At 37.8% G+C, this 15908-nt stretch overlaps 1 protein-coding gene across 1 annotated transcript; it reads left to right on the top strand.

Annotated features, from left to right (window-relative positions):
- Positions 1 to 820: 820 nt before the first annotated feature.
- LOC120768461 (odorant receptor 22c) lies at positions 821 to 15793 on the top strand. The gene is made up of 8 exons (XM_040095163.1): positions 821 to 1160; positions 2022 to 2205; positions 4609 to 4799; positions 7451 to 7632; positions 9615 to 9716; positions 9776 to 9928; positions 10010 to 10117; positions 14355 to 15793. Exons 1-7 carry the CDS (start codon positions 821 to 823, stop codon positions 10058 to 10060), a joined length of 1203 nt encoding a protein of 400 aa, XP_039951097.1. The 3' UTR covers positions 10061 to 10117; positions 14355 to 15793.
- Positions 15794 to 15908: the final 115 nt, after the last annotated feature.

Here is a 15908-nt window from a genome sequence, read left to right as displayed (position 1 = left end):
GAAAGTCCGGAGTACTTGGAATTCCGACTTTTCCATAATCTCGGCAAACAATATGTTCTCATGAAAAGTTTCTTAACTTTATTGAATTTTTCGTATTCAAACCAACCTAATTGGACCTGAGCGCTAGAATCCATCTACTAAATCAAATCTACTTCGAAAATATTTATTCATTAGTGCAACTCGTATTTAGCTAATTTCTAAACTCTTCAGTTGGTGCAGCGCTGTGGGTTTCTCTCACCTTCTTTGTGGTTATAAGTAGCTCTTTAAAGCATAAATAGCCTTCGCGGCCACCAAATACGACCATCACATACAACCTAAAAGCTTCTCGCTCTGAACCCTGAAATGTTTATGAACTTTTTCTCAGTTTTTATAATTAAAAGTTTCACCGCTAAATGGAAATTACGAATTTCGAATGAAATATTTTTATGGTTTTGAAAGCATTGTTATGAATTTGAAATTCGACTGGCGAACTACATTAGAAGTTACACAACTTTCGGGCATGCACTATGATTATTAGCCACACAAACACACGCACACCTGCGTTGTTATATAAATTTCATGTATATGTGTTTAGTAATTATAGCCTGTAGGCGTAACCCATGCATGTAACATCAGCTAATGCTGCTTCCACCTAATTACGGCACGACGCGCGCATTTCAAGTGCCGCTATAAAATAAATGGCGCCAATTCGATTAGCAACATTCGTGTCCTCGCATTTTGAACGTAAAAAGCCTCGCATTGCTGCTGATACATACTCGTTGTAGCCTTGAAATTAGCATACCACTTCGTACGTTGCCGTTAGCTGTCCAGCTGTCATAAGATGCGCCGTCTGTTGGGTCCACAGGTGCCCATCGAACGCAGCTTCTTTCGCATTCCGCGCTTTTCGGCTCGCGTCGCCGGTTTTTGGCCACAATCAACTAATCGGCATCGTTCATGGCTAACTGCGTTGCGTTTCTGCGTGAATACCTTTGCCGTTGCCGTCGGCGGTTTCGGTGAGGTTTCCTACGGTTTCGTTTATTTGCACGATCTTTTTAGCGCGCTCGAGGCTTTCTGTCCGGGAATTACCAAGGTCATTTCACTATTGAAGATGACCATATTTTTTGGGCGCCACAAGCGTTGGCAACATGTGATTAATAGTATGCACCAATTGTTGTTGCAAGGTAAGTGCTGCGGGCCTAAATGCCCTAACGCGTAAAGGGTGGTTCTTAAAGTGTGTTTTAATCATTTGATTTTTGCTGGCTCTGAAAATCTTAAAAGAAATTTAAACTGTAAGCCAAATTAGTAATTTTTATGATTGAAGAGCGTCAAAAACGATTCTAACAGAAAGTGCTTCTATTTAAGTAAATTTTTTGTCGAATCGAGGTTTCCACTGTGCCTGCTGGATACTAGTTTGTGCAGTAAGTTAGTGAGACTGGTAAGTGAGTAAATCATACTTGCGGTCTCTGTCTTTGTGCGAATGTCTCTGCCGTAGCTGAGTCCTTGACTTGAGACTCCAGTTCCAAGGCTGATAGATGCTTGATATATGTTTCTTGGATGGAAATCGAAAACGTGGACTTTTATGGAAATCATGAACAGAGACATGAGAACATGGACTCTGAATGGAAAGGTTTGGAGTCGTGGTATTCTTGACCTGAGCCTAACCTAAAGGTTAGGTTATATTCCATGGCTGATAGAGGCTTGATATATATTTCTTGGCCGGAAATCAAAAACGTGGCCTCAGATGATCTTCCTTTTCCGTAAAATAGGGTGTTATTATCACTGATTCGGTGTAACCTTAGAGCTGACGATTTTATTTGAGGGATACCAAGAGGAACCGGTTTTTTTTGCTTGCCTTCCGAACTGATAAAGCTCACACTATGAACCACCCTTTACATAGTATACACGCCGAGGCCTGCATGTTTTGTCGTAAAATCCAAATATTCATGTGCATATGTGCCCTAATTTTGGCGTAGTGCCTCCGCAGCAATTGTTGTTTTTGTATAACTTTTCTATTCCACATTTGTTACTTCGCACTACCGCAGATACCAGCGCCGAAAAGCGCCGCATCGTGGAGCCACTGGCCTCGTTTGGTTCCGCGTTGTCCTTTGTGCTGCTCTTATCTGGTTCGCTAACGAATACATTTTTCAACATTTTGCCGCTGCTAAAAATGGGCTACTACAAGTGGCAGTCGCTGGAAGCCGAGCTGTTATTGCCTTTCAATGTTATGTAAGTGAACTTATGCATTATTTTGGTAGTTTTTTTTCGCACTCCGTTGCTGTTGCAACTCTCGCTGAGCATTAAATCTTAATTGCAAAGTTATTTTCAGGCTTATAAAACTGTAGGTATATGGAAAAGTGAGAGTTTTTTTTAGCTTAAGGACTTATCCTTGACCGCAGGTAGTTCAATGCAGGCCACGAAGTGCGAAGAGTTGAGAAGCTGTAGTATTAGCGTAGTTTTTTTTTATAGCATAGAAGAAAATTCCATTATTTGTTTGTAATAGAAAAATGTTGCACTGACTAAGATTGGTGACCTGGAAGGCATGCCAGCAGAGGTTTAAGTTGGTAGTGGCGATTGCGGGATAATCTCTGATTCTATGAAAATTACGGAAAATAACGAACTGCACTTATATTTATAGCTGTTGTAAACATCTCAAAGTAATTTTGAGGTGTTCTGCCCAGTTGAAGTGCCCACTCTGTGCACGGACATAAACACGACTCACTATACATGATATCCGCTTCGAATTTAGCAGAAGAAATGTGAGCTCTTTTTCTGATTTTAATATAAACGAGACAGATATCGAGTACTATTATCGTTATATTCTTCATAGCGTCGACGAACTCATTTGCTGAAAACCATGAGATAGCTGATCTTTAAGCGAAATACATCGCCTAAAAATATAGGCACTTCGACATATTCTGTTTAGGTGACCTATGGTGAAGTTTAAAATAGCAGCTTATTGACATGAGTTACGGCTGCCAGTGAGCCTCTGTGATTCTGCAATGGATAAATCGAACTTTGGGTATCAACAAGACTAAATCACACAAATATAAAACGGAGCTCTTCAGGTGTTCTATGTTATAACATTTGCTGCCACAGAAAAAATTTACGGTAGAAGATGTCTTCATGATGGGAAGATTAATATTTATAGCAATTTTAGACACAGCAGAATCAGATTAAAGTCGTATGACAGCCGAATAGTTCTCTGCTATTGAAAAGTTTTACTGCAGCGGATTCCACACAATCCGATACTGTGAAGCTGATTTCCTTACCTGGCTGTTCTAACGTCAAAATTCCATTTAACGAGAGCAAGTATTTTACCTAGAAAAAAAATGTACAATTAATATTGTAACGAAATGATTTGTGTAAACTACAGGCATGCAAAAAAAAGGTTAATACCTACCATTTTGGCACGATGGCATGGCACAGATACATCATGGAAGATAAGATCATTTTCTTGCGAAGATTGCTATTCAATTGAAGTTGTTAAATATTCCTCCAGTAATTGCTGGTACTTAATTGTGTTTATTGTTTTATCTATTAGAGCCAGTCGTCCAAGTCCATGGTAAGAAAAGCGTACCCAAACCTTTCGGCTGCCTCCCTGCTTAACCGTTTTTCGGATTCACTCTTCGCTATAGCGTTCAACAGTTTTTCTTCCTACTTACGATATCCCGTCCCTACATAACATGTTGAACTTGGACTCGTCAGAGAAGATTACTTTCAGCCAATCGACTTCAGTACGGCTTCGGTGCTTTATAGCCCTCCGGAGGCGTTGTTGAAGCATTTTCTTAGTCAAAAGTGGCTTTTTTGCGAGTCGTCGAGCGTTCAAATCACCATCCCGGCGCACGTTTCGTATAGTCCTAGCAGTGATTTCGGTTCCAAGGTTTCTCCATCCTGATGTCCTCAGCGGTTCGATCATTTAGGCTAATGCGTTCTATTTGCCCATCCTCCCTAAAAGGTGTTTTCCTTGCTTCTCTTGTGCCTGGTTTTCTACTCAGAGACCTATTGCTTTAAATTAAAATAAAAAATCCCCGACGGCAGACTTCTGAATCTAACTCTTTCACTGATCTTCCGTATGCTAAGATTTTCTTTTCGCAAAGTTAAAATATTATCCACAGTAGTCATTTTGTTTCAAGTTTGGCATGTTTTATATATATGTTTTCACTTCCTAAACTGTATAAAAAAATTATAATATTTAAGCTTTAACGCCTTACCAATACATCCCCCCCAATATCCAACAAAAATAAGAAAAAAATATCGCAACATTGAAAAAGCAACATTTTTCTAAGTTTTTGTATTTATTGCAGCGTTTCTTCTTTGTATAATTTTGTGCACAATCTGCTTCCAGTAATTTATAAAATGAAAAGTCATCACTTATGACAACCAGCTGTTATTGCAACAACAAATGCAATAAATCTCCCATAAAATTACGATTTTTCCACACACACACACATGTGAACATTTGCGAACACACCCACAACTACTCACACTCACCGTCACACACACACACATGCAAACTATTCTCTAAATTTGTGCTTGCTCCGTGCTATTTGATTGTGCGTATTTTCTGTACCGTTTTTTTTTTTGCTTTTCATTCTTGCCACAAATATGTACATACATATGTATTTGCAGTTTGCCGGAAATGTTCGTCAATTGGCCATATTACCCTGCTACATACCTGGTGCTGACGCTCTCCGGCGCCATGACGGTTTTCACTTTTAGCGCAGTCGATGGTTTCTTCCTCTGCGCCTGTGTGTATACGAGTGCGTTGTTTCGCATGTTGCAACATGACATACGTAACGCATTCGCTGAATTGCAAGAACGTGAGTAACAAACGGTGCAATAAAATGCTCACATATACATACATACATACACCCATACGAGTGTGCACCCAGATAATATTGCTTATCCGCAGCAGTGCACATATTTTGCCGCAAACACATTAGGGTGGTTCGATATTTTTTTAGTTTTTGGCACAAATAAATTATCACCGGTGAATAACGATCTTTCGTCCGTAGAGATCGTTACATGAGAAGGGCTTCAGAGTTACTTATTACTAATCTCTGACACGATGCAGTCGATGTGGTGATACTTTTCGGCAGCCAAAACTCTGATACTCCTTCAAAACCAATATGATCAATCACGACTGTTTTGGGAAGTCACGGCGACGTCTGCGAAAAGCGTATAACCTCCAATAATTGCAAGGCTATTGGTCTTCTGACAGCTTCAGTGTTGCCGAAGCCTATCAACCAGCATTTTCAACTTGATATCGTTTGATTAACATTGAAATTAGTGCCTTGGGTCCGATCTAACTATTTTCTGTCATATACGAGTACTTCACAGTTGAACTGCAGTCTGACTTAGAGGGTGATCTAAATTATGTCTAATTTATTGTCGGTCTCAGGATCTTCAGAGATTCGAGTGTCTTAGGAAAGGCTTTGTACGTGCGGTTGCCGATGTAAGGGTTATTTGCTTAGAATATGGCTTTAATTAAATGTTAAATCTAGTAAGTCCGCGAAGAAATGACCTAGTTAAAAATTAACAGCCGGTTAAAGAACATATTGGATGTTGTAGGGTAAGAGTTTTAAGCCACGGCATAACCTGATGTTATATGTTAAAAATTATTTGAACTTCTTCTAAATATTGCGTAGTCGAAAAAGTATTTTCGTATCGTTGCAGTCGTATATCTTCAGTGCTACCAATTACATTGTGTCATACCATATAGTGTTGGAAGAGTGAAATTTTAAGCTTCTTTTAAACAAAATAAAATTAAATTCGGGGTATTTGAAACAAGTTACAGCTGTTCAAAAATAAGTGAAAATAGTGAAGAAACTTGCTATATTTTGATTTTTGTATAAAAAAGTGAAGAATGCCACACAAGCCAACAATAAGATTTGTGAAGCTTACGGAGACGATGCTATATCAGTTCATATAACACAACAATGATTCGCTCACTTTCGTTCTGGAAACTTCGATGTGAAAGATGCACTTCGTCCTGATCGACCTATCGTAGAAAAATCGATCAAATTATGGAAAAGATAGACCAGGACTGTTGCATAAGCAGCCATGACATCGCTAAGGAACTTAACATTCTTCATCATACGACTTGGAACCATTTAAAAAAGGCTGGCTACAAAAAAAAGCTTGATGTTTGGGTGCCACATAAATTGTCTGTGAAAAATTTATTTGACCGAATAAACATCTACGAGTCTTTGCTGAAACGAAATGAAATCGAATCATTTCTGAAGTGAATGGTAACAGGAGACGAAAAGTGAATCAAATACGACAATAATGTACGAAAAAGATCATCGCCCAATTGTGGTGAAGCTCAACAAATGGTCGCAAAACCAGGATTATCGCCTCGAAAGGTTATGTTAAGTGTTTGGTGGGATTGGAAAGGAATCATTCACTATGAGCTGCTACAGCCTGGTGGAACGATTGATTCTACATTTTACTGTCAACAACTGATGAGATTGAAGCAAGCAATCGAAAAAAACGGCCAGATCGGATCAACAGAAAGGGCTTTGTCTTCGATCAGGACAACGCTAGACCACACACATCTTTGATTACTCGGCAAAACCTGGTAGAACTTAGCTGGGAAGCTTTGATGCATCCACCATATAGCCCTGACCTTGCACCATTGGACTATCATTTGTTTTGGTCAATGCAGAACTCCCTTAATGGAGTAGAGTTGGCTTCAAGAGAAGCCTGTGAAAATTGCTTCTCGCGGTTTTTCGCCGAGAAAGCAGAAATGTTTTACAATGATAGAATAATGTCTTTAGCGAAAAATGCAAAGTGGTCGTCCAAAATGGTACATATTTGGTTTACTAAAGTTCATTATAAATATAAAAAAATATGTTGAAGTTTTATTAGAAATACGAAAAGACTTTTTCGACTACTCAATAGAATTAATCAATCAGAGCTGACTTGAAAGGTCGGATGTCTCTTCTAGCTTTCATTGTCATATTCAGAAGTCTTTTAAACTCGTGTTTTCATGATCTATGAGAAAGACTAAAAATTTTTGGTATATTTTTTTTAAATAAATTTTCCTAAGGATCACCCTAATATGCATTCAAAAGGTATTTGAACATAAATATATCTTTGATATATGCTTTACACATACGCAATCTCTAAGCCACATATTCCGCTACACACACACATACACATGCAAAAACCGGCACACATATGTATATGCCACACCATTTGTTGGCCAAAGCGTGCTACAATTTACAATTTACTAACTGGACTTGCACTCATCTAAGTCAACGCCAAATAGTGATTGATTCAATTTACAAAATTTTTACAAACTGCTCTGCCACAACACATCCCACTCACCTTCCCTCCCCATCTATTATCCACTCTTTTCACATCTCACTTATAACTTTTGCCTTTCTTACTTGCATGTCCTCGTTGTATCCTCGGTCGTTGGCCGTGTGCCTGCGCGTGTTGTTGTTGATGTTGCGGCTGCTGCTAGTGGAGCACTCAACGTTGGCGCAAAATATGCGGATACAGCATCGATTGGCGGTGCTCGTTGAGCGCCACAACAAAATCATCGATCTGTGCAGCGATTTCGCTTCGGAATTTTCACTCATCATCCTGATGCATTTCCTTTCGGCATCGCTGGTGTTGTGCTTCAGCATTTTGGATTTGATGTTGGTGAGTTTGCATGTGTGGCAGCCACTTGGTTGCTGACGTGCTTTTGAAGTGTTGTGAATTATGTTTTCCAACGGTGCTTTATTGTTGTTGTTGGAGTACCGTCATAACTTATGTTATCAAGAAAGTAACTTCCTTTTGTGTAACTTTTACCAGTGCACCAATATTCTATAATTATTTTCAATGTTGCTGCATTTTGCACTATCTCATAGATACGTGTATAGTACATATGTATATGCCGGTAGTGGATAGCTCTCGAGAAAAGCTATTATTTGAATATTTTTGAGGAACATGAAATTGACAAATAGTTCCATCAAACTTCCGTTTATTCGCATTTCAACAGTTGGTAGAACTAAAAAATATTTGTAAAACGGATCGAAGATGCCTACAATAACTCGAGAGAGTTTCGGACTCTTCAAGTTTACTTAGTAGAAAGTTAAGCTGCTATCAAAAATTACCTCATTCTAACTAGTTGTAAAGCGCTTAAAACAAGTTCGAGAGTTCAATTCCGATCAACAGCAAAAAATTTTATCTAATAGCGGTTGCTACTGGACGAGCCACGTCAATCCTGCAAGCAATTGTTCAAGCAATCGGTTTAGAATTTATCTGTGCCAAATATCCAATTCGGACAAGTTTTGGTTGATATTACCCAGTTTTTATAGGTGATACCGAACGCAATACCGACACAAGAAAGGAAGATTCACCATCTACAATATCCTCTCTAAATCTGCAGACTTTTAGATAAGAGCAGATTATGCCATAAATTTATATCTACACTTACCTTTATTCTGCTGTGATTCCCTTCTAACTAGAATTGTGTGCCTTGAGACTTAACAATAAAAACAATAGCTGTTATCACAGAATCATTTATCATTCCTCTTACTATTGAAATCACTTTTGCCATTTGTTACACTTCTGCAACTACCTTCAATTTCGATTACATCATTATTACCAATGTTATTACAATTACCACTTGAAAAATACTTAGTTATGATTCGATGATGTCAATATTAGCATTACTGAAATTACTTACCTTTACCATTTATAATTACCATTACCAATCATGCAATATTATCATTACTGAAATTACTTTATTGATTATTAATAAGTAAATACATTATTATAATTACCATTACCATTAATGCAATACTTACATTACGTCATCATTACAATAACTATCCGTACTGAAATTACTTACCTTTACCATTTATAATTACCATTACCAATCATGCAGTATTGTCATTACAGCATTCCCGAAATTATCATTAGTACTAACAACTACTTTATAATAATTACTAGTGCTATAGTCATCACTAATTCCAGTTAGTGACCAAAAATTACCCTCATAAATACTCTGTTGTAATTTATTTTGGATTTTCATTACTAAAAAATCTTCCCATTAATATTAATTAATAATTCAATTAGTTAAACAAATACATTAAACCTAACTACCATTATCAGTACATTTAAATGATAATTACTATGTTGTAATTTATTTAAAATACGCTAAAATTTCTTTCTATTAATATTGGTTCGTAATTAAATTAGTCTAATCATTACATTATGCATAATTACCATTACCAATACATTTAAATTACACAATAATTAAAAATTATAATTAATGTATTTAAAAATTATTCAAGTGCTGTATATTAGTACTTGCACTGCAAAAATTTCCTTAAATTTAATTAAACGAAATAATGCATAAAGTATAATTACCATTACCAGTACATTTTGATTATATAACAATTACCATAATTAGAAAAAATGTACTCAAACTCATTATCATCAACATTTTTACCAAAATTATTGCAACGGTTTCAATTACTTTTACCATTACCCCTTTTGGAATCACTGTTACCTTTATAATTACAATTATCATTTTAATTTTATTGAAAAAATCGCAATTAGGATTAATTTTGAAATGCAGATACATAAGTTAGAAAACATTTTCTCTTCCTGGCACATGATGTTCTCCGTTCCAGAACTCCTCTTCTGTAGGCGTGTTGACTTACATATTCTACAGCATCGCCGCTTTAACTCAACTGATTCTCTATTGCATTGGCGGCACTTATGTCAGCGAAAGCGTAAGCCTTGACTTGAAAGTAATAAGACTGAGAATATCCTCATATTTCCATTTTTTCAGAGCTTGAAAGTAGCTGAGGTCATATATGACACCGACTGGTATAAGTGCGATGTGCGCACGCGTCGCATGTTGTTGCTGATGATCTGTCGCGCACAGAAGGCGAAAACCATACAGGTGCCGTTTTTTACGCCGTCGCTGCCAGCTTTTCGTTCGGTAGGTAACAATTCCTCAACTTATTTTAAATGTAATTCTGTTAACTATTCATATGATTTACCATTTTCAATAAATTTTTAGATCGTCAGCACAGCTGGTTCTTATATCACACTTCTGAAGACATTCCTGTGAACAACGAATTCGTTCCATTCAAACGTTTTAGTGGACTTATTAATTAAATACACATTGGTATGTATCGGCATATATATTTATTAGTAATTTTTATTGATATACATCCATATATACAAGGTAGATAAATTATTAACATGCAATATAATATAAACGAAGGGGTCAACACTATAATTTCTTCTATACTACTGTATAAACTTTTGATTGTATCTACATATATGGAGATAGATATAAAACAGAAAATGTTTTGTTTCAGATATAACTTTGTTTCGAACTTAGGCCCTGGTCCTTACAGAACCCCAATGTTTTTCTCTCGCTGAGACCTGTATGGTTTTGTCCATTAAGTAATAGGACTGAGTCGATTTAAAAAAATTTATTGAACCAACTGTTACAATTCTTTAAAAACTTGCAAAATAGGCTCTTTCAGCGTCGATGTAACGCTGTCAGTGCGATTTTCAAGCATTGAAGGCGTCCCGGAATAGCCATGAGAGCGCGTGTTGCTTGGATCACCTCTGTCGTCTCAAAATGCTTGGCTTTCATCGGCCCTTTCAGGCAAGGAAACAAAAAAAGTCCGGGGGGACCATATCTGGGCTGTAGGGCGGCTGCGGAAGCGTTGGAATGCCGGCCTTGTTTGGGTAGCTGTTCACAAGAAAGGCGGTGTGAGCCGGGGCGTTGTCGTGGTGCAACTTCCAATCGGCTGCAATGTCTTGTCGTTTGAGTCTCTTGAGGACTTCCACTTAAAACTTGACGTTAACGGTTTGACCAGAAAGACCAAATTTATGGTGCTGCCTTTGATGTCAAAAAGACAATGATCGTCGTTTTCACTTTGGATTTGCTCATTCATCAGCGACCTCTTCCCGGCCCTCCAAAAAGTCATGGGGCCCCGAAACACACCACTTCTTGCTAAAGCAACATCTGGGTAGGTCTGCTTGATCATATCACACGTCGCAAATTTACCGAGTTTCATATGGAATTTAATCGCGTACCTCTGCTCTAACGAATGCTGCATTTCCGGCTTGCACCACTCACAGAAACACGTCGCACGAAAATGTTTGTCCTGAGTCTCCAGGTACTCGGAGACAACTGACTAGCCATTCGTTCGTTAGCTAGGAACGCTCTCTACCGAATCGAGTCGGTGCGCGCACGCTCCGAAGTACAGTCGCGGCGGCAGAAAATCAGACCTATTACTCTCTAGACAAACCCTGTATGTCCGATGACAAAAAAATCTTCCGAGCAGATTTTTCTCGTTTAAAGTCTTTGATGGTTTTCTATTATCTTCTTGAATACCTATTCTTTTTACCTACTTTTGGACGTATCCTTCACTTAGAAAATTTTCTGAATGGTCTTAGGATGTTCTTCAAAGATTTGTTAAATGTCTACAAAATAAATTAAAGCTCTGCTCAATTTTAGAACTGAAAAATTTTTATCTCACATTCAGAGCAATGCTTATGAATTATTTTTTACGTTTTTGTCTTTTTAGCGCTTCTTTCATATTTATGTTGTGTTAGACTTTAAGTTCTTTTATGCTGCGTGGGGTATAAAAACAGACTTTGGACAACGGGTTTGGCTTTTGGGTTTAGCGAGGTAATAGAACCACTATTTAGTGTTATTGTTAGTTTTACGATGTATATTGATTTGCCTTCGCTGTTTAGAGGGTTCAACGTGGTCAATTATACGTAAATTTTAAGCGATCAACAACTCTCATAATTCTAAATCACTAAAATGTGATTCATCCGCTTTTTTTAGAGTAAAAAACGAGAGAGAAGATCGAATTCGGTTAATGCGAAATCGCTCACATAAATGTCGCACTGTTTCCAAAATAGAAAAAACGCTTTCGCACAGCAAACACTTCAAATCAAGCTGTCAACTTTCATGTAGCTTCAGCCGCGCTGGAAAATTCGTGTGTGACCTACTTTCATCATCAGAGTTTGTGCCTTTTGCCTTTGGCGCTGCCACAGAGGTGCCTGTGTAAGCGCGCTCGTATGATCATCATTACCAGTGCTGTATGGGTGCCACAATTGACAGTGTCGCCCTTGTGTGGTGAACGCCACACCACAAAGCCGAGTTCCCAAAGTGCGTGTGTGCATGTGTTAGCGCGCCGTTGAATGCTTTATGCTTGCGGGGCATATGCACTCTGCGCGCTGGCGAGCACATAGCTAATTTCACGACCGCCAATGCATGCCCGCGCTCGAAAGTATGCTACGCTAATGCGTTTTTATGCGCTTAGCTACTTTTGACTTCACGCCTCAACGCTTCGACGCTTTCATCATGCCGCCGTGGTGGCTATGAGCGCGTTTCCCGCACTGGCCTGCGCTGCTGGCTGTTGCCTGCTTGTTAATTTGTCGCTGATGGATTCGTAATTGTCGTGACTTCACCTGCTGAAAATACACCGTTATGTGTCGGATTGTCAGCGGTGTTTGCTGGTGGGAATGCGAGGCGTGAGTTCATCACAATTTTAATTATCACGTCCTGTCACTCACGTGGTTGCGTTGCAGTTCTTTTTCCGTGCGAATCGACCCCGTCGAGTTGTATGTGTATCTGTATCTTTACATGCTTGTGAAATGTTTCCGCTAAAGTTTACCTGTTGAAATGTACGCTTGCAATTCAATGCTTTGCTTTCCTAGTTTCCAATTTATAGTTCGCCGTTTCAGCTCTTTGAGGTTGCTCACAACAACAACAACGTTCGAATTAAGTGCGCATTTGATTTAACCGTTTTTCGCTTAACTTTTCCTTTGACCCCTCACTGTTGTTACTTTAGCCCGTTTGAGCTGTGATGACTTGATTGGTGAAACGGCGTTTATCTTCCACAAACGAAATAGTCGGAGAGTTGAGCCCTGTCCGCCATTGAAACTTGATATGTTTACACTGGTACACGAGTATATACGATACATTGCATATGAAGGAGTGCGTCGTGACAGCTGGAATCGCCTATCTGCCATTACCTGGTATATTTGAATGCATTGCTAAGCTTTTACAGCGCTCAATTTCGTTTTGTCTATCTTCTCCCCTAAGTTTCTGCCAACGCATTGACCCGGCATCTATGTACTTCTTTCTTTGGGTAGAGTTTTTGCAAACTATCTGCTTTTGATTGGGAATTCGTTCCGGCTGAAGGATTTTCGGAGAAAGCTTTATTTTTGGGGAATTTTGTAAGAAAAAACCTACTGTTTGGAAAGAAAATTTTAGATTTTGCTTCGTTTTGCTGCAAATTTACTGAAGAAATAGATCTAGCGGTGACACCAAAAGCAGAACTGAGACATCAAGAGAGTGGAAATCGGTCTATTTATCGCGGAAAAGCAAATACCTTCTATATAAAGCGTATAAAGGTGGAAATTTTTGTGCCGCGTAACGGCGTAAATTTTTTGAAACGCTATTAACGGAGGCATTTCCAACAATTTAGGGTGTCACAGAAGTATCAAAAACCTTTTCCTTAGAGCTATAAATTTGAATAATACATAAACTTGGACGAATTTATGATTCACCAAAATGTCGCGTTAACAGAGACGCCAGTGTTTCAGCTGGCTCGGTGACTGGCAACTGGTTGAGTCAGAAATTTCATTAGTCGAACATCTATACTATAATCTGATCTTCTAAATTTGCTAAGAAACATTTACTTATGCTGAGTGTACTGCCATAACTTTACAGAGGTCATCTAGACTTAGAGATCGTTGGCTACCATTTGTTTTATACCCAATAAGTTTTGCAAGAAATATTTATTTTTTAGTCCAAGTAGAGTAATTGAATGGTATAATTGATGATAATTTGCGCTTACTCTGCGCCTCTACAGTTTATGATACAGAGAGTCTCACTTACATATTGGCATTAAGCAATTTCTGATTTGGGGTCTTCTTCTTCTTTAGTCAAATGTATCAAATTATTCTCTGTCGGATGACCACAGTATCAGGTGAATATAAAAAGCAGTAGGTAACTGCCAGAATATGTAAATGTTATTGTTACTCATTAACATTACTCATTAACATTTCGTGCTGTTAAACAACATAACATCCCTGATTCATTTGGTGCATTGTTGTAACCTACGCTGATTGTACTATGCAAATAAGGAAGAGATAAAGCAAAAATAAAAATGCAATTTATTGTTGTCATAAGCTAAGGAATGCAGGAACTGTTAGTTTTAGTATGAATTGAGAGATAGTAAAGTACAATAAAGTAATATATTGTTGTGCTGCAGGAGTGTCGCCAACGCAGAGAGTAGTGTTGTTTGTTTTGTTAAAGCTGTTGTTTCTTTGTTTATGCTGTAAATTCACATGATAATTTTACTATCATTATTCTTTTTTTTCAGACCTATTTATGACAAAATCACAGCGCTAATAATGAAACATAATTGAACCCAAAAAAACCTTATGATGTGGAAAACGAGATGAAGGAAGAAGAATGAAGAGTAGTCGCTGCGCAGCTGTAATCATCACTTTTGCCCAACAAAACAGAGGGCAAATCAACATATACTAATTGGTACATGACATTTCCTTATCGTTTCAGCGACGTAGAAATATAAATTCCATGACGAAAAGCTATAAACAAAGAACAAAAGAGATCTGATGCCAACATAATTAAATTTGATGCGATCATAAAGATCGTCTGATAGTGAAGACAGTGCAACTTTAGAAATTCTAATTGAAAAATATTATTCAATCGGCCGACTGACATTATATGAGCGCCTGGAACAAGTGCTAAACACCAAACAAGGCCGCTGGAAAAATTTAAAACGTTTCTACTAACTGATTTTTTTCACCATCAGGCGAACATAAAAATTGCATGCGAATTTACAGAATACACAAAGAACAACAATTTCTGTAAAATTACCAACAGTGTGACACTGGTGCCATATGAACCTTCAGCACAACAATAAAGTAACATCTGCCAATCAATACTAAAACTAACAGTTCTTGCATTCCTTAGCTTCTGACAACAATAAATCAAATTTTTATTTTCCTTTTGTTATCTCTTCCTTATATATAGGGTGTACCAATAGTAATGCAATATTTAAATTCGCAATCATTTCAAGATCTCTGCGCATTTGACGAATATAAAACGCTATTCCGATCATATTTTATATGAAAGTTTTGAACAGTGGCCACCAAGCTTTCATTATTTTTAAATATTGATTAATAATGAAAATATGTTATTCATTTTTACTAAGCCTAAACTGTCAGCTGTCGGTTTGTTTTGTTTAAAGGGTTGTTAACACTTTACTGCATAAATGGCGACAAATTTAAAACTTGCGCTAATTTTGGAACACCCTGTATTTATTGTAACCTTGCTTTAATTTTGCGCGCCTGGTGCAAATGAATTGTCTCCATATGATAGTTTGGGTGCGTCGGCTGAACGAAATGTATGAGTATATTAGCCGAATGACTAGGCGCCCATAAAAACCGTGCAGGTTACAACAATGCACACTATGCAAACATTAGTGACACAGCGACACCCTCAGGGAATGAACCACTGCTGTTATCTTACTTAACAGCATGCAGCTATGTTAATTACAGTGCTCGTTTAACATAGTTGGTGCAGTTGCCTATTGCTGTTTATGTTCGCCTGGTACTAATTGGCAATTTGGTAATTTCAGCGTCGCGCAGATTCCAGAAATGACCACAGGGTGCATCAAAGGCAATGATTTTGCTTATACTAGTTTTAGAATTTCAGGATTTTACAACAGTAATAAAAATGTATTTATGAGAATGGAAGGAAAGCGTTTTGAATAATAATTACAAAAATATTAAACGAGAGTATTTTTATTGATATTTTTGCGAATTTTACTCACCAGTTTAAAACATTTTTCTACATTCATCCATAGACTAAATATTATCTTAACCTTGTGATAAATGGTTCTGATTTA

Source organism: Bactrocera tryoni, chromosome 2, assembly GCF_016617805.1.
Source record: "Bactrocera tryoni isolate S06 chromosome 2, CSIRO_BtryS06_freeze2, whole genome shotgun sequence".
In the NCBI taxonomy this organism is placed as follows: Eukaryota; Metazoa; Arthropoda; class Insecta; order Diptera; family Tephritidae; genus Bactrocera; species Bactrocera tryoni.
Note: the sequence above shows the minus strand (reverse complement) of the source record. Positions and strands in the feature narration are given on the sequence as shown.